Source organism: Ascidiella aspersa, chromosome 4 (assembly GCF_963924565.1).
Source record: "Ascidiella aspersa chromosome 4, kaAscAspe10.2, whole genome shotgun sequence".
Classification (NCBI taxonomy): Eukaryota; Metazoa; Chordata; class Ascidiacea; order Phlebobranchia; family Ascidiidae; genus Ascidiella; species Ascidiella aspersa.
Genome location: NC_139450.1, coordinates 4,604,483 through 4,625,480, shown reverse-complemented (window position 1 = coordinate 4,625,480; position 20,998 = coordinate 4,604,483). Strand labels below are relative to the sequence as shown.

The following is a 20,998-nucleotide window of genomic DNA, read 5'->3' as shown; positions in this document are numbered from 1 at the left end:
GCATAAATGTGCTTCTAATAAAGCTCAGCGTTCTTTTTTTTTACTAATTTTATAAAACTCCACTCCGTATTTTGATAATGTAAATGAATGAAAAGTAACTCTTGAAAATAACGTTTTATACGTTGATGATGCTGAACAAACCATTACGGCACACCTATAAAATATTTATATCGGGTGACCTTGGAAAGGCTATTACCAAAATCTGTTGACCTAATCATAACTCAGCTTTGATTTCCTCTAACAAAAGTCTTTACCCGATATAAAATATGTTATGTAGTTAAATATATATTTGCCTACTTTACTCAAACTGGCTTCAGTATAAATTCATTTAAATAAGAAGAAATTGGGCTGTATTTAAAGTTCGTTAAAACCTGTAGCGGATTATCGGTGTTGATGTTTATTGACACAAGTACATTGTACTTAAGCGAAAAGTAAACAGGTTGCAATAGCAAGGATGAAATATATCGACATTCTGGAGATGGGTGAACACTTCCATAGTAGCACTTGAGAAATAAAAATGAAATAAGTCATACAAGGAAGAAGTAAGAGTTGAAAAAATAATCCAGAATTAATAAAAAACGTTGATTTTCAGCAATCTTCTGTCACCAGCTAAATCAGGGGTTCTTAAGCTTTTTTTAAAGCAGACCCATAAAAATATTTTTGTAGGGTCGGCATGAAATTGTTCGGGGATTACGTCATGAAACAAGTAGAAACATAAGAGACCAGGCGTATTCATTCAAATAAACATGGAAACGGAAATGTAAGAAACAACGCGTTTGTTTGTATTAAATTTGAAAAAATTATGTAATTTTTGAATAATACACAAGATTTTAACTAGGCCTTCATGAAAACTAGTCCACGCACCCCAGTCTAACAACCCCTGAGATAAATGTATGTCTAGTAACATGTTTGCTTAAGTTGATGGACGTACAAAGTACATATACAACAACGGGGTTTGATTTTGATGTACTTTACAAACGGCCGATGTGATTTTGAAAAACCGTTTCAAAACGTAAGGCACGTCGCAATAATAAAAAACGATTGTGGAATGGTTAAGAAAAGGCAAGACGGACATTTGCTGCAAATTAAACGAACATATTTACCGTTATTAGTAATAAAAACAAACAGAAGCCTATGTTTAAAATACCACTGTCTGTTTCCAATAATCTGTATAAAAACGAAAAAACAACATTTTTTGGAACATTTTTCTTGGTAAGAAATAGTTTAAATAGTTTCAACCAAATAACGATTAACCGCACAAAAGTCAGTACATTACATTTTCTATCACTTTATAGTTGTTGATTTTTAGCATAAAAATCATTTAACTTTAAACAAAAATGAATGACATGAATCGGTGTGAACAGGTTATTAAAATAAATATGTTTGTTGAAAAACGCGAGTTGCATTGTGGGTTATTTGGGCGATTGTTTCTGGGGGCGTTTATTTGAAAAATGGAACAACCACGGCAAAAAGACCGTTTTTTGAACACAAATCAAGCGCATGTTCAAAATATTTGACATGAAACACAGAGCAGAACAGATAAATGATAAAATATAAGTAAAATGCCTGGGTGCTTGTTTAATAACGTTTTTTCTAATAACGCAGTAAACACCTGTCGAATTGTATGTTGCGTTTATTGTATTTTTAATAGACCAGTACTGGGGAGTATAAGACGAACTCAGGAACTCGACGGGCCGGTTTGTTTGGCTGAAGTAGGACTACGTAAAGACTACCCCAGTTCCCGAGTTTGGCGTGATCAAGTAACAAATTTCGGAACAGATAAGGCCACAAACTGTATATTGTAAAGTCAGAATGGCATATCGATACTTTTCTGTTATGTATTGTGTGGGATGAGTTGTATGACACCCCAACGAGTGGATTGCTGTATTTTCGACCTTTTTCAGGTAGGTATATAGTTGGAATTCAGGAGTCGAAGCCTGGGTCGGGACAAGACCAAATCGGTGAATTTAGCCGAAGTCATACTCTTATTATGTTAAACGGCAGTCCTCCTAGGCGCACATGTTGAATTATAAAAACATGAAGAAACAAATCATTCAAGCAAATTCGTGAAACAACAAGTATAAAATACGTATTTATGTCTTACTTTCAGGCGTATGCTAATCATTGGTAAAAATAACAGTATGTTAAGGAAGTTCTATACGCGTTTCACACACTAATTATTACAGAAAAAAGTGTTACAAGGCAGATAGTTATAAGTACCAAAGCGATTAAACATTTGAAGACAGGTTTATAAAAAAAGACAAAACACGATTTCGTTTTCAGGATCGCTAAAACACATAAACCCGCAAATTTCTTCGTTTTTTGCCTTCAGTTTACTGTCGAAGGTAACTTGGTTCAACAAAAGTAAAATGAGCAACTTTAAAACCATTTAAAAAGCAATACAGCTGTTGTAAAACATGTCACCAAATAACGCCGAATGTTCGTTTGTATTAAGCCTAAGTAAAAACCTTTTAATGCCGTTTCAAACATCGCCCCGTTTCAGATCATTTGGCAACAAAGCATCGATTGGAAAAACAAACACCAGAGTCCCACTAACCCACGTAAAATCGATATTATTCCAACAAGCATATCAATATATCTATAGGAAGTGGAAAGCACAGCTACATCTCACTTTTAAGGCATTGCGATGTTAACATCAATAAAAACATTAAAACACAAAAAAATCCTTGCTCAAAAGTGAACTGCAAAAGTGTTTTAACCCCTACTGATAATAATTAATTGAACTTGGGCGTAGACGTTTTACTATCTTTTGACTGGCTGATACAGACTAAGATTTAAAGCAAATCACGCGAGAGATAGATGAGTTTAAAGCGTTCATTCTAAGAGTGCATGAACTCTTAAAAGGAGTGCAACGAAATGCTCTGCCCGAGGCGTAAGCGACTAAGAAATCAACTTGGGGGTAAGCGACAAAGAACAACAACCTAAAGGCAACAGGCCGCAAAATAATCGAAAAGTTTCGCTAAAAATGACAAAAATCGAGAAATGCAGTGGCAGCTTTGTGAACGCGAAGACAAAGAAAAATACATCACGTTTTTAGACAAGCACGGCCAAAAAACATGAAAAGACGACGAAGTTACATTCTGATAAAAAAATGAGACGAAAATAAAAAAAAATAAAAACTGGATGCGCACTGGCACTAGATGGCGTACTATGAAAACGGCTACAAACTAAGGGGAAACTGCTTTAAATTCTAAAAATCTCGCATTTGATAAAGTTAAGTGTGCTGTCCTTCAGCCCGGCCTTGTCGCTTCTTGACAGGTGCTATTTTTTTATTCTCACCCGTCTATCTATATTGTTGTTTCAGCGTAATAAAAAAATAAGAAAAGGGGGCGCATTTCATAGGCCCCTTAAAAATAGTTCACGTACCCCTAAAAGGTCCACGGACTCCAATTTAAACACACCCTGATTTATACGATGAAGCGCAGATTATTAAACAGTGGGTATGAAAAGCAATGATAAATCGAAGGTGCTGTATTCTCGCTCTATAAGAGCAAAGTTGTAATGAAATCCAGATGCCAGATGTGTAGGTAGTATAAAAAATACAGCGGCTAATACGCGCAAAAAATGAGGCAATAGAAAAACGCCAGCGCTCCATAGGAGCATTTAAAAAGATTAGTGTTTTATGTAAAGAGCTCATATTGTCGCTGGTAGCATGGCGTTTTTGAAGCAAACTTGTGTACTTCGTGACAACTCGCTAAAAAAATGTTGCGCCAATGCGCCCTTTAGACTTACGTTGAAAAATTAAAACAATGCTGTAGTGTTTTAGGCGAGAACAAGAATTTAATATAATGAAGTTACAAAACAAGTAGACCTTGGAAACCTTCTGTTTTCTGACCAAAAAAACTGAAACTGAAATGGTCCCCCTAAAACTAATTCACGTACCACCAAGGGGTCTACGGACCCCAGTTTAAGAACCCGATGTTTAAATTGATGAGCAAGTGCAATCATAACGAGTTACCCGGTGACCGATGCTAAAACACGGTTTACAGAAGGTGTAAAGCACACGAAAACCATGGAGAACCGATCCAAGAAAAACTTGTAAAATTTATTGTTTTAAAAAGATGGTCGCTAAACTACAGTGGAAGTGGCAAGATGAGACAGAAATAAGAGAAATCTACAATCTGGGTTCAGCACCTGATTTCGGCTCCGTGGCACCGTTTTTTATTAACGCATAATTTTGGTGGCGCGAAGTGGTTTCAAAGTGACCATTTAAACGGGCAAATTAAAGAAAAAGTTAAGCCGGGAACGTTTGAAAGTTGGCCGCTGACACCATCGTATGTAACTTAGCACCTTGGACGCTTACACTCAAAAGTTTAAAAATCTTACTTTAGTTAAGTTACATTATCATCTAATACAAAAATTCATGACTTTTCATTAAATCTTTGGAGCATAATGACTGGAGAATGTAGTTAGACGTAGAATGAATATCAAGTCAATACAAAAGTAGGTGGCATTTTGTTAACATTTTGATTATTTTCTTTTATTTATGTTCGATCTTTTCATTCTCCGTTTAATCTAAAGTTTTTAAAATTTAGAGGTAGGACATGACAGAAAAAAGCCCACAATCATTATTCGCATTCGCGTTTAAACTAAAAGAGCCAATTATGAATTAACCATATTGTAACTTTGTATATTGTTTCTAGCGGACGAGGTAGTAAAGGTTTCAGGTAAGGATGTCAGATACCAGGGTGGTATTGGCGACAGCCCGATGCCAAAATATATTTATGCCTTGTTTTGCGATCCAGCGTAGTTTTTAACTTTTAAAATTTCCAAGAAAATTAAAAAGCAAATTCCGACCTAATACCCTGACAATCAGTACCATTGTACTTTTCAGTTTGACCAATTTTGCTTATTTAATCATAGTAATGACGTCATTTGGTATTCTGTCGGAGCGCGAAACCTTTTACCCAAAATGTCACGTATCAGAATGAAACTTAAAGTATCGGGCAATCCTAGTTCTAAGGTTGTTCCAATAGTTACAGAAAGGAATCGATTTTTTGCGGGTTTCCGACAAGTGGACTTAAATAGAATCTCACTTGGCACGACAAATGATTTGTCTCGCTTCGTTGCAATCAAATAACACCAAAGGCGTCGCTATAACATACACGTATAGTATACACAGGGGTTCCAGTGTATTTTGGAAAAGCTTTGGCGAACTTTTGGCAAAAAGTCTATATGAGGTAAAGGAACACGGGTGTTTACGTAAGGGATGTCCGATAATATCGAATCGTAGCCGATATTCTATACAGTTTGATCTGTACTCGTCCAATACCAGGGCGGTAACGAATCGGCGCCGATACTAAAATGTACCATTTGTTTCAACGCAACATTTTGTACCTTGAAAGAATTTTTTTAATAAATAGTAAAATGACAGTCTGAATAAATTGGATTAAACAAACGTTAAAGAAAATTAGGTTTATATTTGCAAGTGTTCAGTGCATTCGCTTTAAATTCATAATTTTTTTGTCACAAGAGTGACGTCATTTTGGTTGAATCAAATCGCCACTTTTTTCCCAAAATATCAGGTATCCGGCATTTCCATATATAACTTGTTACAAACACGTTGGCCAGCCTATATATATGATAACGTCAATCGGTAAGGGACCGTATAACAGAGCCCGTCTTTTGTAACGTGTTGGCAACTTCGAAAAATGTAAAGGTCAAGAAGTAATACATCAATGCAGGGTGCTAGTGAACTATAATAGTGTACTATGGTGCTAGTGGACTAGAGAAACGATTTAGAAAAAACTTTCCAAAAGTGAGAGCACTATGAGGTTCCACGAAGGTATCAGATTCGGATGGGTCAAGTACAAGCATCAATTGCGCCAGAATAAACGATCAAGGTCGTCGGAAAACAAAGGTTCCGTCAAAAGTTGGTCGAAAATCGACCAAATCGCGTGCCACACAAAAACACGGTTAAATTTTCTTTCAACCGCGTTAATTATGCTGTTGGCACGCCAAGCGTACGACTCAACTGAGCCAAGAGGTGCATATAATGCACGCATACGTGAAAATTCGTTCCTACCATTCCCAGGGGTAGAATTTAAGCCGGTTGGCCCCTTGCTGCAAATTTGGGGAATACCCTTGTCACGTGATCGGCTCGCTATTACGCATTTCCGGCGGAAGTTGGGAGAAACGCTCCAGAAATTGCGACTTGGCGAAATCGTACAACTCAATGTCCTACAGAGAAAAAAATTACGATTAAAAAATAATGCGCTGAAACACTTTCGGATGTAACGAATCGCCCGCAGACAATAAAATTTGAAAGAGTATTCTTTCGTATCATTTAAAAAAAGATTATTTTCGTTTCGCATTCGTATCAGATGACGTTAAGACTGTGTTTGACAACATGCTTATCAGTTGCGTGCTCCGTATTTTTTCTTTTTTTTTCACTGTTGTTTTTGGCCTCTGACTTCTGCAGTTGTTTTATAAATTTATACGCGATCTTATTTTTATATATTTTACATTTTAACTACTATTGCTGGCATTTTATACATGTTTGCTTTCTGTACAGAAACTGATGATAATATATATTTCGGTAAATTTTCAGAAATGATTTTACGTTTTATTCTTGTTTTAACAAACAGTCTTAACATCATTACTAAAAAATAATGATTTAGAACTTTTATCGTCGGCTTAATGCGTTCTGTTGGAGGGTAAGTTTCTGTTTTTAAAAACATACTAAGCTTAAAAAACGAATAATAACTATAAAACATATTATAGATGAAATATTTAAGTCGTAAAGCTGGTTGCCTGTAAATAGAAAAGGATTAAAAATAAAATCTTAAAATTCTATTAAAATGCACGATTAAAGAATATTGTATAAAACTGTGAGATTTTGGCTGTGTCCGTCGTTCTATCTTTGTTATAATATTTTAATAAATGATAAAAATTAATGCAAATCAACCTTACGTCGAAAAGGTTGCACGAAATCTAATCAAATGTGTTTCAAGTGGACCAAACTAATGTACGAGGGAGTAAATTTAACGTGAGAAAAAGCACAGCTGGTTGATTGGGTGGACCCGCGGCGAAAATAAACTTTCCTAGAACGCCTAAGCTGCATTAAATCTCCTAAAAGTTTGAGCCAAAATGACATTTATTTTTCAATCAAAACGGACAGCGAATGGCTTGCTGCATAGGCTTAGTGCTACAAGACGGAGCTAAAAACAGCATTTTTTCACCCGATCCGTTAGAAATCAGTGCAGTTCTAAGCAAAAAGGTCTACGACAATCAGTGCATCCAAAGGATCAAAAAGTCCGACTTTTAGACTTTGAGGGTCTCGGACAATGCACTAATTTGACTTAACAATGTGCTTCAAAAGATTAAGTTTAATAATACTTGACCTACCTAAACCCAAACGCTAACCAGCACCCTAACCCAAATAATGTGCATTGAATAAATAATTACATAAACGCTTTAGGCTCCAATACCTCAATTTGTGACGTAACAATCCTATGGTACCATAGACGAGAAACTATCTTATGTCCACCCGAGTTTGGGATTTTTTATCAGCATTCAAATAATTATTACATTACCGCACATTATTTGGGTTAGGGTTCGGGTTAGCGTTTGGGTTAGGGTGGGTCAAGTGTTATTAATGCTATCTCACACTTTTTGTAATCTTTTGTGAATGTTCAGCGAATATTTTCAATTTATCTGCGCCGGGAGTTTACCTAAAGGTCAAAATTAGTGCATTGCCAGGACCTCAAGGTCTAAAAGTCTGGACTTTTCTGCCATTGGATGCCCTAATTGTCGTAGACCTTTTTGCTTAGAAATGCACTAATTTCTAACGGATCGGGTGATTTTTTTCGTCTTTTTTGCCTTTTTAAGTCGCGACCCAAATACTGAACGTAAGTATACCAACGAAGCATTGGCTAACCAATTCTCTTCAATGAATTGTTTGTAAGCGAGTTAAACATAATAATCAGCATTACTGCTAAGTTCGAATATAATTAGAATGAGTCATTTCGTCGTATTCTTGCCACAGTTTGCTCAAAATTCCTAGCAATCTGGACCACAACTAACCTTAGCATATTTAACCATGTGAACTACTGCAGTTGGCGACCCAACCAAATTAAACCACAAGCCAATTTAAGGCGGCGACCAATAGCTTGAGAAACACTAATCTACAATAAAAGGCCAAGTGGTGAAGTTGTGTTTTAATAAACCGGGCAAATTATTAATAAGCCGAAATTAAATCTTATGGGCTGACAACCCAACCTGGGGTCTCAACACTTTGTGACGTTTCAAGTACGTCACGGAATGTCACAAGGAAGGTTTCTCCGTCATAATGACAAGCAATATAAGCCGCAAAACCAAGCCTTTTCGTTTTTCATTGATTTTAGAAAATTTTATTAAATAAATTAAACAAATAAAAAAAAATTAAAAAGGCAACCTTTATTATCTCTACTACCATCAGCTTGCCGAAACAATGCTTTTTGCAGCTGCTTTTAAAAATAATTCAGATCCCCATTTGACTGAACACCCTATTTAAACGTAAAAAACGTACCATGATAATAAATAAAGCCAAAAATGTCGAGCAAGTCAACATCATCTTCATAAAGACGTTTCGATACGAACTTGTAACATCTTCAGTTAATGTAACTGATAAATAAATGCAACCTCACTTATAAAAGGTTTTAGCTTTAAAGAGCGCCAAATTAATGTGATGCAATCAACGAAGTTACGTAACCCACTCTATCTAATAATGCAATTGAAATACTCATTTCGTTTCAACCACATGGCTTTGTAAAGCTGGATATAGCGCAATGAGCATAATATTAAAAACGAAACACCGTAGATCCGCGTTTGCAAAACTAGTGAATACTATAAATTAAAAACAGTTCCTCTGGTAATTGTAGTGAATACTGTGCAGGCGCAACCATCGAACTGAATGCAAGTTACTGCTGAAACAAATTGAAATTTTTGTGATCGTTTATTTGTTAAATTCGAATTTATATGCGAGCAAAAATTTCCAAAAGGCATCATTTTTGTGCACATGTTTAGCCGCAATTCTCTGGAATGGTGTATAATTTATACGAATATTCGCTCGTGCTACTTTGTCAATTGCAATATCTTTATTCGTATCTGACACAAAATGGGGTCACAATCAGGGGCGTATCCAGAAATTCAAAAAGAGGGGGTTCCGAATTTTCAACTTAGGGAATTCCCCGTTGTTTTTTGTCTGACGTTAATGACGTCATAAAATAGTGACGGATATGACGTTATAAAATAGCGATGGTAATGACGTCATAAACAAGAAAAAAATCATCCGAAACAGCCAATTAACCAGCAAAATCGAACATTTAGACGCAAAGCGAACACGTGCGTTGTCGACAATCCTGTCAGGCGCCAGCTGCGAAACCGCTTAGTGTGCAATCGTTAACTTCAGGAGAAAAACTAAACCAAGACCGTGAAATATGTGTGATTGATTTTGGTAGATCCATGTACGGGACTAGGCTAAATTGCAAGCACGTCTGTCGCCACCTCCAATACTAAACGGAGATCGTTTTTCCCGGTTGTTTTTTGAATAGCGCGACAATCAAACTACTTCGAATAAACGGTATAACTTTAATAGTTAGTTAATCTAGTTCAGCGTTTGATAACCGTTTTAAGTTTGGGCGCACCTGGCGAGCGAAGCGAGCGCGATTTTTTTTGGTATAACGGCATTACTTTTAAATTTCTTGCAAGTTTTTATTACATTGCCGAAAATAAAAAATGTTATATGTCAAATATTTTTTAATACGTTTTCGGTTTGTCCGCGACGCTCTTGGCAGCTTTCCACCGCGCAACGGCAAAGAAGCACTGATTTAGTTCAAAATACAGCATCAAAACGTTAACAAACCGGACGTAGTAAGATCATTCGCGCGAAGCGCGAAAATTTTTCGCACTTACGTAGTTAAAATAGTAAAAAGTATTCGAAATGAACTCGTGTATAGTTTGTCAAAGAGGCGACGGGCCCGATGAATTACAGTAGATTGCCGACCCCAGTCTAACACCGACATCTGATATTTACGCAAACAACAAACAGCGAGAAACATCAGCACCGTCTAACTCGACGTTTTCAGAGAGAAAAAAGCGGAAACCGCTTGATTTATATTATTAATTGTCGAACACACACTTGCTGATTAGCCAACCCGAACGAATAACGAAAGGCGAAAGAGAAAAACTATCTAGCGTTTACGGTCGACCAAACAAAAGACGAAAAACGGCGTTTTGCGTTTGATTTTGGTTTCGCATTAGCTTAAGACGCGTGAGCTAATTACATTAAAAACATTGCCGCAGTGCAGCTTAGGACGGTGAGTAAAATTCTGACAAAAACGAACAAAAAACGATAATATCACTTACGAAAAGGGGGGGGGGGGTCCGAACCCCCAAACCCCCCCTCCCTGGATACGCCACTGGTCACAATGTAAGTTCTTCTGTCATTAATTCTAATTGAGGTCGCTTGCTAAAAAGGTTGAAGACCACTGGGTTAGAGCTATAATTAGCAATCACATTAATTGTAGATGATACAAGTTCGTATCAAAACGTCTAACTAAAGATGAAGTCGATCTACTCGACCTTTTTGGCTTTGAAATTTATTACCAAGCTACATAACAGATCCGTCTGTGATGTTTCAAAGAAACATACCAGTTTGTTGATTTGTCGAACACGCTGATTTGACTCAGGCGAAATCTCCATTTCGGCAACATGAGTGTAATTGTGATTGTCGAAATCGACTTGGAACTTGAGACCAAACGTGTACTCGAAGAGGACCTGAGACTTGCGCTGCATTTCTGTGATGCCAAAGAAGGACATGTTCTAAAAATGGAAAAATAATGGTAAACTGTAAAACCTCCTGGACAATAACCTCTGAACCTTTAGGATTGCAAAAATAACTGTTTAAATTTAATAAACTGAAAAAACTTTTAGACAACAACCAATAAATGTGAAGGATTAAAAACTAAAAAATGAATTTTTTTTCACTTTGTACTATTTAGCAATGTCACTGGTTGTGTTTGACCAGAAAAATTAAGAGATAGAGCCATGATTTAAAAAATCAAACCAACTGCCTGAAGTTCCTGTTCAAAGCAACTTATTTCACATACGAGAGACAAAATGGAACATAACTCGTAAAAAGTAACAGAGTTGTTAAAGCATCAACTAGTCAACTAAAATTTAATTCCAAATAACAACATTGTAGTGGCAGACTGAATAGAATTACTTTTCAGGATAAAATATGAAGTAAAGCATTTATTAGTAAAGATCAGCTTCGGTGAGAAATAACTCCCGACCTTGATTTCCAGGTATATATGCCAACTAACCCACAATCTTAACCACATAGCAAACATACAACTGTATTTTTTAGGGAACATAAGTACTGACGGTAAAATTATGAACGGGAACTTTGGAAAGGAAGCTGAAACGATGGATGAAATAAATAAGTACCGGAAAACTTTTTACTTTGATTGTTGAAAAGTCAATTGTATTTATACATCTGTACTATACTATACTATGGTTTTTATTGTTAAAAGATTGCAATTGACTAAACATACATTTTGTTGCAAGTTTGACTTGATGCTAACATTGTTTGCCACACTCTTATTTAAAATAGATTTGCAATCTTTGAAAAAATTTAACATACTATAGGATTTAAAGTTTTACAATTGACATTAACTAAGATGTATTATGTAATTTTCTAATATATGAATTTTGCAACAGTTATCTAAACAGACAAAAATACAATGCTTCGTTAAATTTTTTTATTTGAAAAAATATCATTAAAACCTTTGAAATTGCAGAATTAGACTGGTGTTTAAATGGATTATATATTTCGCCTAAACAGTAATCTTAGTTCTGTAATAACAAAAATACATCCAAGGCAAAGCAAACCACTGACAAACAATTAATAATAAAAAACATTAAAAAAAACTGGAAAAAGGAGACACCCACCTTGAGGTTTTGTTTGGCGCTTTGCAATAAAATCCTGTCGATTTCTGTCTTGTTGAACCCATGTCCGTCACAGTTGATCAATCGCAGGTCGGCAAGCATTCGAGTTTGTCTATTATTGGCCAAGTTGTCCTGGCAGTCCATGAAATCGTTCAGGGCCACGTGTTTCCAATTGAGGCCTGAAAAAAAGCATAAAAGCTACACCATTGAGATGAAATATATCAGGTATTGCCATTCGAATAAAATATCATGTATGTTAGGGGTGTCCAACTCAAACATGCCGATGTGTCAATTTTTATCTTATAACTTCTTCCTATGCCAAAGTTTAGCAACAATTTTTTTCTAATATTAAAAGCGCTTTTATACAAAAAATAAAAACAGTATATATAGTGTTATAATATCAAAAGTAATTGTTTGTTGTCCTTGCTGGGATTGTTCTCTATTGTGAATAAACAATGACAATTGGCTGTATAACAAATTTAGCTATTTTGACAATTGGCTGTATTTTTGGTGGGCTTACGAGCCAATTTTTATAAGGTCGTGTACCAACACCCCTGATGTATGGTTTGAGCCAAGTCTTTCAGAAGAATTGGCTGGACTTCAATTAAGTCATCTTTGCTTATATGATAAATTCCAGTGCTTTAATTAAATAGATTTTAATAAATTGTTTTTTTTATGCCAACTAATTTATCTTAACTTGCTAATTGGTATGTTGAAGTAACCTTTTGGCTTTTTGTAAAATTCAGGCACTGCCAGAAGCACTTGCAAATTTGTTAACCTTATAGGTTAGAGTTCAGGTTTATAAGCGATTTTTAACTTTACATTCCTAAATCCCAAAAAAGGAAAGACCTAGCGAGGACTATAACACTACTAATGTTGTTTTAACAAATTATGGTGTGTTTAAAGACAACTAGTGTTACTTTCCCAAAAAAATTCAATCGTTAGTTTGTTACTGACAATATTCTACAGAAGGGATACATAAAGTTTACCTTAACTTATAGTTAAAAAGTATTGACAATGTTGTAAGAAAATCAGTTGATCATGTTATATTTCTAGTAAACATAGTGTCGTTGTTCAGCATTATGTGGATAATCTTCCTGGAGGAATACTGAGGCTAATACTAAAACTTGTTGGATTTATAAGAAATATAAATAAAGTGGACATAAAGTTTTTTTTCTACTAGCAGAATGGATAGCATCATTTTGTCATGGTAGTTTGTATATCTTACAAAACATTTTAAACACCAAAACCTTGTTCTCCGTTAAAAACAAAACATATTTAAAATATGTAACAAGAATATCAAAGCCCATACAGAAGTAGGTATCATTTTGAAAAACTCTTTACTCATTTTCAACATGGAACATGTAAAAGTTTAAAGTGTTCCTACTTCTGTATGGGCTTTGATATTCTTATTAAGTCTCACTACAACCTCAAAGCATTTTGCTCAATAATTAAAATAAATTTAGCTTTTGTAAGTTGTTTTTACCCGGGTAGCATGATGGATAGGGCGTCATTTCACCATTACAGTGCTTGTATGCGAGTTTCCATGTTGCACCCCTCGCAACATGGCCCCATTCACTCAGGTATCTTGCAACTGGCTCGCGAAGTATAGTGAGGAAATGCAACCTGAAAATACAACAGCATGCCATTTCTCTGGTTAATTACTTTAATTGAGTTACAGCTGGAACATTATTGGCAAACAATTAGTCCAATGATTCTCTACCTTTTTTGGTGGTTCAACTGTATTACAGCAAAGCTTTGGCGACTCAATTTTCTTTACACAAATTTTGTAAGTGTGAAGTAAATGTCACGCCACCAGTTACAACTAAAACACCCTTAGAATAATGCCACAAATAACTATTTGACTGTTGTATTTAACATTATTTAATGTAGGCAGTAGACTTATCGCTGTTGTTTAAGACAATCGTTTGTATTACGCCACAATGCTCACAAAGTGGCATTATGTTTACTGCATGAAAGCAGGGGGTTCTACAATAAAGTTGCGAGGTAAACATGTATGTTTTTATGCGACTGGAAAACCAAGTTTAAAGCAAAACCGATAGTAACCATTTCTGGGTATAGGCTGGAAAGCGCCGTTACAAGGTTATCGAATGCAATTCTAAACTACATTTTGATGAAACTTTAAACTGAAAAAAATGTAAAGTTCATAGTTGATTTTTTACATTTTTTGTGAAGTTGAATAAGTTTAATCAAACCCCAGTTACTCTATAATCAGAAGTTTTAAAATTGTGATGCTTCGCTTGGATTATTAAATTTGTTGCAATTAGTTGCGATTTGCGAGTAACTCTATAAGCGTCCCAGAAAATATGAGACGAAAATTTCACATCACAGGAGATTTGAAGTGACACAAGGGACATATGTTTAGGAAACGTTTGGAAAAGGGAAAAGTAATATAATACTGTATTAAACCACAATGATCGCCATTGAGACAGCAAATCAATTATTTATCAACCAGCTTGGTATATTGAAAAACAGAACTATGTGGTGTAACTATAAGAAAGGATATGGACACATTTGAATTGTTTTTTATTTACAAAAAAGCTATATATAATTTAAAAATTCCAATTGTATTTATTGGTATTGTTTAACACACGTTTTATTAATTTCTTTAAACTTTCAAGCACTTTTAATATTTGTTTCAAAATTTGTTGATAAATACTTGACAAATAAACATGAAGATTGGATCAAACTCAAACCTAGTTTCTCGCCAAGTAATTACGTATTTATGAATCACTTAAATTTTCCTAACCAGAAAACATAAAACAAATAAGCCATGACCACTTAAAAGCAAAGTGAAATACATCAGTTTTCAACATTGCAAACAGTGTACTGCATTAGACGAGCTGAAACTGCACCTTGGGAGAACATTAACACAATCAATTCCATAACTTGATTGAATGGAATTTCATCTAAGGCAGGATGTGGTCTTAATGAGCACAAGGCAGCACCGAATAAGATTGGTTTATTCATTTGATACAAATATCGCACTTGGTGTATTAGGTTACAATGAAATAAATATTAAATATTTAATTTACATTTAATATTTTGAATGTCATGACAACACTATACGTTCTAGGAATATCAAAGTTCACATAGGAGTACTGTAGGTAACATTTTGAACATTTTGAATGTTTTTAATACCTCTTTATTCATTTTGACAATTGAAATCTTCAACGAATAATTATGCTCCATTTAACTACATGTTTTTATTTTACTTTTTACAGTAGTTGGCCTATTACAAAGATAGTATGAAAACAAAAAAACATTGTAGATAACAAACACATTGGCTTAAATTATTTTAGTTTAACGTTTCGCCATGACCAATGGCTTGAAAAAGGAAATATAAGCATATACATATACTAAAAAATGTGGTTACACAATCCAAAGTTTTTTTTAAGTTGGTAGTAAAGTTTCACACAAAAACAACTTTGAATCATTATATCCATAAATAAGGCAAAACACAACAAATCACTTTCAATATAAATTATAAGAAACTAACGGTGCCTTAGAACTCAAGGCCAAGCTAAACAATTCACTAAAGCTTAGATAAACAAACTCTTTAGAATTGATGAATGGAAAAGGCTCAAAAAGCAAAAAACAATGTGCGAGGCTTTTTTAAGCCACAAAAATTTTAAAAGAACTTTCACAAAGCTTAGTTAAGCCAGGTAAGTTTGTTTGGCTTTTAGTTTTTAAAAAATGCATTAGTTGAGCCAATGAAAACCATTTACTTGGTCGTTGTAGACTTTTTTAATGGATAAAAGTTTTCAAAAACTCTTTTCTATTGTAAGCAACTGTGTTAAGTCTTCAATTCAGAAATTGAAACCATGTTTTGATATAATGGATATCGAAGAAAAGAAACCATTGTAACAAAGAAAGCATCACACCTTATAAAAACAGTCCCACACTGAGTGGGGCGGAGAATTGCTGAGGTAATGCTTGTAAACAAGTGCACCATTTCCTTTTACTAGGCCCTGCCAAACATTACACAATGTAAATAGACAGACAGCTTCCTAGACGGTGGATTCTCCACATTTCACAAGTATTTGACCGTTTAACAAAATATAGTTAACTAGGAAATACAAAAATTTAAATAAAATCATCAAGAATTGACTTATGATTTATAGCTGTTTGTTATTAATCTCTTGTATTCCTATTTTACTTTAATTATATTTGATTTATTGAAGTTGATTATCTACATATTTTATTTTGTTTCTATTTTCTTGTTGAATTTTTTTTATTTTATTATATTTTACACTCTCCACTAATGTTCTGCGTAATTTTTTCAGCTGCGCAATTTTTAACTTTTAGAAGAAAATATTAAATTTGGTGAACATGAAGGGTCTGAAATGAATAACGAATTGAGAATTAATAGAATAAGGTAAAGATTTTCCCAAAATATTGTACATTTGTTTCAAATAGTTTCTCCATGTTTTAAGTAACATGAGTTTTTTTCAACATTTCACAAGTGTTTCTTCTGTTTAACAAAATGCAATTAAACTAGGAGTATATCACTTTTTAGCGGTGACTTACTGAGCTGATTCGAAGCAGGGGTCTTTCTTTTACATTTAAAGTGTTTCAGTAAAATATGGTTATCATTTTTTAAGGCATTTTTGATCAAGGTATGAGTATGCAATAACTGACATTTTACAACTGTTTAGGATTAACACAAGAATGATATTAGGAAATTAGAACCATTTTTTTTCTGGTTAACAAGACTATGTTTAGTTCAAATTAAAAAAATCAAATGTATGCAATGACGTCAAGAAAACAGTTTTGTTTAATAAGCAAGAAAACATGACAAAATTCCAAAGACACTGGTATCAGAGTCAGACCAATTTAGCCTGTGGTTGTCACCATAGAAAAATAATACCAAAACACAGTTACTTAACATAAGTCATTTTTAAGAAGTAACATTACCTTTGTGCCTGTTTGGCATTAAACAATATTCAACTAATTCTAAGCAAGAGTCTTTCTTTTACGTTCAATTGATTTTTTTATAAACAAAAGTGTTCAGTAATATGAATCATTTTTATGAGACATTTTTATAGTTAAGTTGTGAGTTTGACCACCATTGCTAAAAATGGCATAACTGACTTTATTACAAAAGTTTTGAATAAAAACAAGCAAAGAACGTTAAGAAGAAATCAGAATTATGTTTTTTCTGGTTAACAGAACTATTTTCAGTTCAGAAAAAAAGTTTTGTTGGATAGGCAAGAAAACATGACATATTCTAAAGACACTGGTATCAGACAAGTTGAGATGCGGATGAATTATAATGGTTGTCCAAACAACTTAAGGACAATATAAAATCCTTGGAATAACAAATAAAAACTTACATGCCAATGATGGTTTGCTTAGTTATAGAAATTGCTGGTTGCTTTTTAGTTGTCATAGGAGTAAAATAGGTATACATAAAATAGAGCCAGAGTTTTAAAATGTTTTTTTTTTTTTTTGGCAAAAGTTTTTTTTTATCTATTAAACTGTTTCCCAAAGGTTTTTCATCTATTTTTTTATTTAACCTTTTTTAACTAAACAAAGAGCAACATTTGTTTAAACAAGTAATTATGCATTATTTTTGCAACATTTAGTTAGGTTGTATACCATGAAACAGTGCAATCATTGTTACTTTGTTCGGTTTCTAAAAAAACACAATTAAAATAGATTTGTGGCTTTAGTCCTAGGATTGATTAAATAGAAACTGAATCGATAGTCATTTTGCCAAAAAGCAAGTAAGAACATGTGTTACAACATTGGTAAACAATTTGAATTAAACTATATAAATTAGTTTATGATCTTAGTTTATAAGCTTGTATTTCTATGAAAAAAATCTCACAAGTTTAAAAAATATTGCACTTTGTATGCGGGCAAATAATAATGCAACAAAAATAATTGTGTTTTGTAAATATGTTTAGGTGCTTGCTTACTATTAATGGGTAGTAAGAAGAAATGACATCCAGAAGAAAGAAATTGCAGTCAGCAATATACAAATAGGTTGTTTAAAACGAAAAAACAATTGCAATTAAAGTTGGTAAGAGAACATCAAATTGCCTTAAAGGGCACTTTTCTAACTATAAAAATTAAAAAATTAGACATAAATTTATGAGAGGGCTAAGATAGGGCGAGTTTCCTGTTTTAGAATAAGCTTTTTAAAAAGTTCAAATATATATAAAAAAAGAACCAAGTTTTAAATAACCATGCCAACATACTTTCTCTTTTTGTTTGTTAACTTTGGCAACTTCTCGGGAACGCACTCAGTCAATGCTGTCCAGTCTGCATGAACACCACATTTCCATCCTAACACGTAACACACAAGTTAGCATTTATTAGAACTAACAGCTGAAAAACAACCAAGATATTAATTAAGTAAAACAAGTCTTATCAGGGTAAAAACCGTAGCAATTAGATTAAACCATCATTATAAAATATATAATTTCTGAACTAGGGTTCGTAAACTTCTGTAGGCCCCTTGGGGAATACATTGACTAGTTTTATGGGGCTTATGAAGACCTAATTCAAATATAGGTATATAAATTAATTTTTTCCAAAAAAAAGTTTAGCAGAAAAAACACTTAGGTTAAAAAACGCTAAATTAAGGTTTGTATTTAACTTTTGGGAATATTTTTGGGATTTTCTCATTTAATAAAGTAAAATAAATATACACTTTTTATGCTTACATTCCACCATATAAATACCATTCAATTGATATATAAACAAATAAGTCAATAAAATACATTTACAAAATATATATTACAGCAAACATAAATAACTTGGATCTCCTGTTTTAGGAAATAAAAATAGGTTTAAATGTAGAACCTTTTAGAAAAAAATACAACAAATTACCTGTTGAGAGTCGACTAAACAGCCAGGGATCCTTGCTATTTGGCCGCAGACACCAATATGTCTTTCGTTTCCTGCCCTTTTTAACGCATTTTGTGTCCAGCTTAATGTCCTGAACCAGGTGCCGGCCCAATGTGGAACCGCCGGTCTTTTGAATGTGAAGGAACACTAAAACATCGGAGCCATTCATGTCGAACTTTTGATTCCGAACGGCCAAAAAGTTACCCTCTACCCTCCAGTTTAAATAGTAGCTGATCAGAGCCATGGCAAAGAGAAAGACAGGACAGACATATCTTATCCTTATGTACTCCCGACATTTACTTAGCATTTTTTGCCATCAGGTAGTGCCGGTATTTTTTCTGATCCAAGCTGGAAACAAACAAGTCATTGTTTTAAAGCAGTTATTCTTATTTTCCTAAGTGTGCTTCAAGAGATAATCATACATGCCGCGACACTTATTGTAATTTTGGAAAACAACATATTCCTTATATAATTTGACATGCAAGCTTGCAACATTTGAATGTGCACTATTTTTTAAATCTTTTTTAACCTTTTTGAGCTACAGAACTCTTTGTGCATTACAATTATTTTTTCGGAACAACAAAAAATAATCATAATATTGAATTTAATTAAACAAGACAACAATTATTGGCGCTGGTCTATAATGCTATCGCAACAAACATTATTTGGGTTAGGGTGGGTCAAGTATTATTAGGAAATAAAGAATATAATAATACTTTGATCGGCGCTCTTTCACTTTTGTACGTGAAAAGTTATGCAAAAAAATAATAATAATAATACCGCATACCACAACGCAGGGTAACACTAATTTACGGAATGATGAATGGTCGGAACGCTCACAGTATTATTATTAAATATAATAACACTTGACCCACCTTCACCCAAACGCTAACCCCCACCCTAACTCAAATATTGTGCGTTGGTTTAATAATTGTTTTAACGGGGTAACACTTAAATTAGTGAGCGTTCCGACCATTCATCATTCCGTAAATTAGTATTACCCCACAACGCATATTGTTTGGGTGAGGGTGGGTCAAGTAATATTATGTTTATTATTAAAAATAACTTGACCCACCCTCAACCAAACGCTAACCCGCACCCTAACCCAAACAATATGTGGTATGCGGCATTTGAAGAAATTTTTTTTTTTATTAATTTTTACGTACAATAGTGAAAGAGCGCCCTTTGATCCACCCCAAACGCTAACTAGCACCCTTATTTAAATTTTGTGAGTTGATTTCATAACTGTGGACTGTGGTAGGATTCTAGACCAGCGCCAAATTATTTACTTTTAGTTATTTTAGCGTGCCATGTGGGCCTGTTTAGATGGGTACAAAATTGATATTCGGGCTCAATACTACTACAACGTGTTGAAGCTTACCATCATCATTTCAACACGGCCCTACGCCTTTGTCAACACTTCTAGGACCTAGCTAGGTGGCAGTGTTTTTTGTTGTTAAACTTTTACGCACGAAAAACGCAACCACGTGACACTTCATATTCACGCATGAGCTGCGCTCGTAAATTAGTGAGAGCAAAGCAAAGAGATTATGGCCTCTTTGGTGAGAGCAAAGAGATTGTAACCATAAGGACAAACTGTCACTTTTGCCCTTTTTCTTTTTCCTTTAAGCAATGCATTCCACTTTCGACAGCCGTCACGGTCTGATTCATGATATGAAAAACATTATCATTTCCATTTAAGCCTGTTATAAAAATGTACGCTTTTGGCGTAATTTGTTGTTTAATGACCCCTAGTCCTAAGTTAAACCGCCTTATGTTTACAAAAGTTATAATCTCTTTGGTGAGAGATAAGACAATAGTTTTTTGTCTAAATTTGCAGCTCCTCCACCAAATTTTACCCCTTTCCCCAGGAATTGAAATTCCTTCATTAGAAAACCAGTGTCAGTATTAGTAATAGTTTTACTATTTATACTCGCCAAAAAAACCCGGTTTCACCCGGGAAAAAAAATACCGGGACAAAAGCCCCACAGTGATCCGGTTAAAGACCACCGTCAGGTAGGTAGATACTTTGACAGCCCTAATGATGAATGAAAAGTGACATGTATACTTGAAAAGTTAGTCTAATATAAATATAAAAGCTGAAATTATTCCCAACATCCGCAACATAAGTTTAAAAACAAAGATTTTACTTCAAAGCCCGCAAGAT

General features: G+C 34.2%; 1 protein-coding gene across 1 annotated transcript; it reads right to left on the bottom strand.

Annotated features, from left to right (window-relative positions):
• Positions 1–387: 387 nt before the first annotated feature.
• On the bottom strand, positions 388–19,397 carry LOC146146751 (heparan-sulfate 6-O-sulfotransferase 3-B-like). The gene is made up of 6 exons (XM_083387181.1): positions 18,814–19,397; positions 18,180–18,267; positions 13,439–13,578; positions 11,956–12,131; positions 10,654–10,824; positions 388–6,201 (listed from the first exon to the last, which is right to left on the bottom strand). The coding sequence occupies exons 1-6, from the start codon at positions 19,136–19,138 to the stop codon at positions 6,109–6,111; spliced, it is 993 nt and encodes a 330-aa protein (XP_083243307.1). The 5' UTR covers positions 19,139–19,397; the 3' UTR covers positions 388–6,108.
• Between the last annotated feature and the right edge of the window lie 1,601 nt (positions 19,398–20,998).

Coding starts and splice junctions, on each gene's coding strand:
- LOC146146751 (XM_083387181.1), bottom strand. CDS start 19,138: ATGCTAAGTAAATGTCGGGAGTACATAAGGATAAGATATGTCTGTCCT. Junction 13,579..18,179: donor TTAACAAACAAAAAGAGAAA/GTATGTTGGCAT, acceptor TTGTATTTTCAG/GTTGCATTTCCTCACTATAC. Junction 12,132..13,438: donor CTATCCATCATGCTACCCGG/GTAAAAACAACT, acceptor GCTTTTTTTCAG/GCCTCAATTGGAAACACGTG.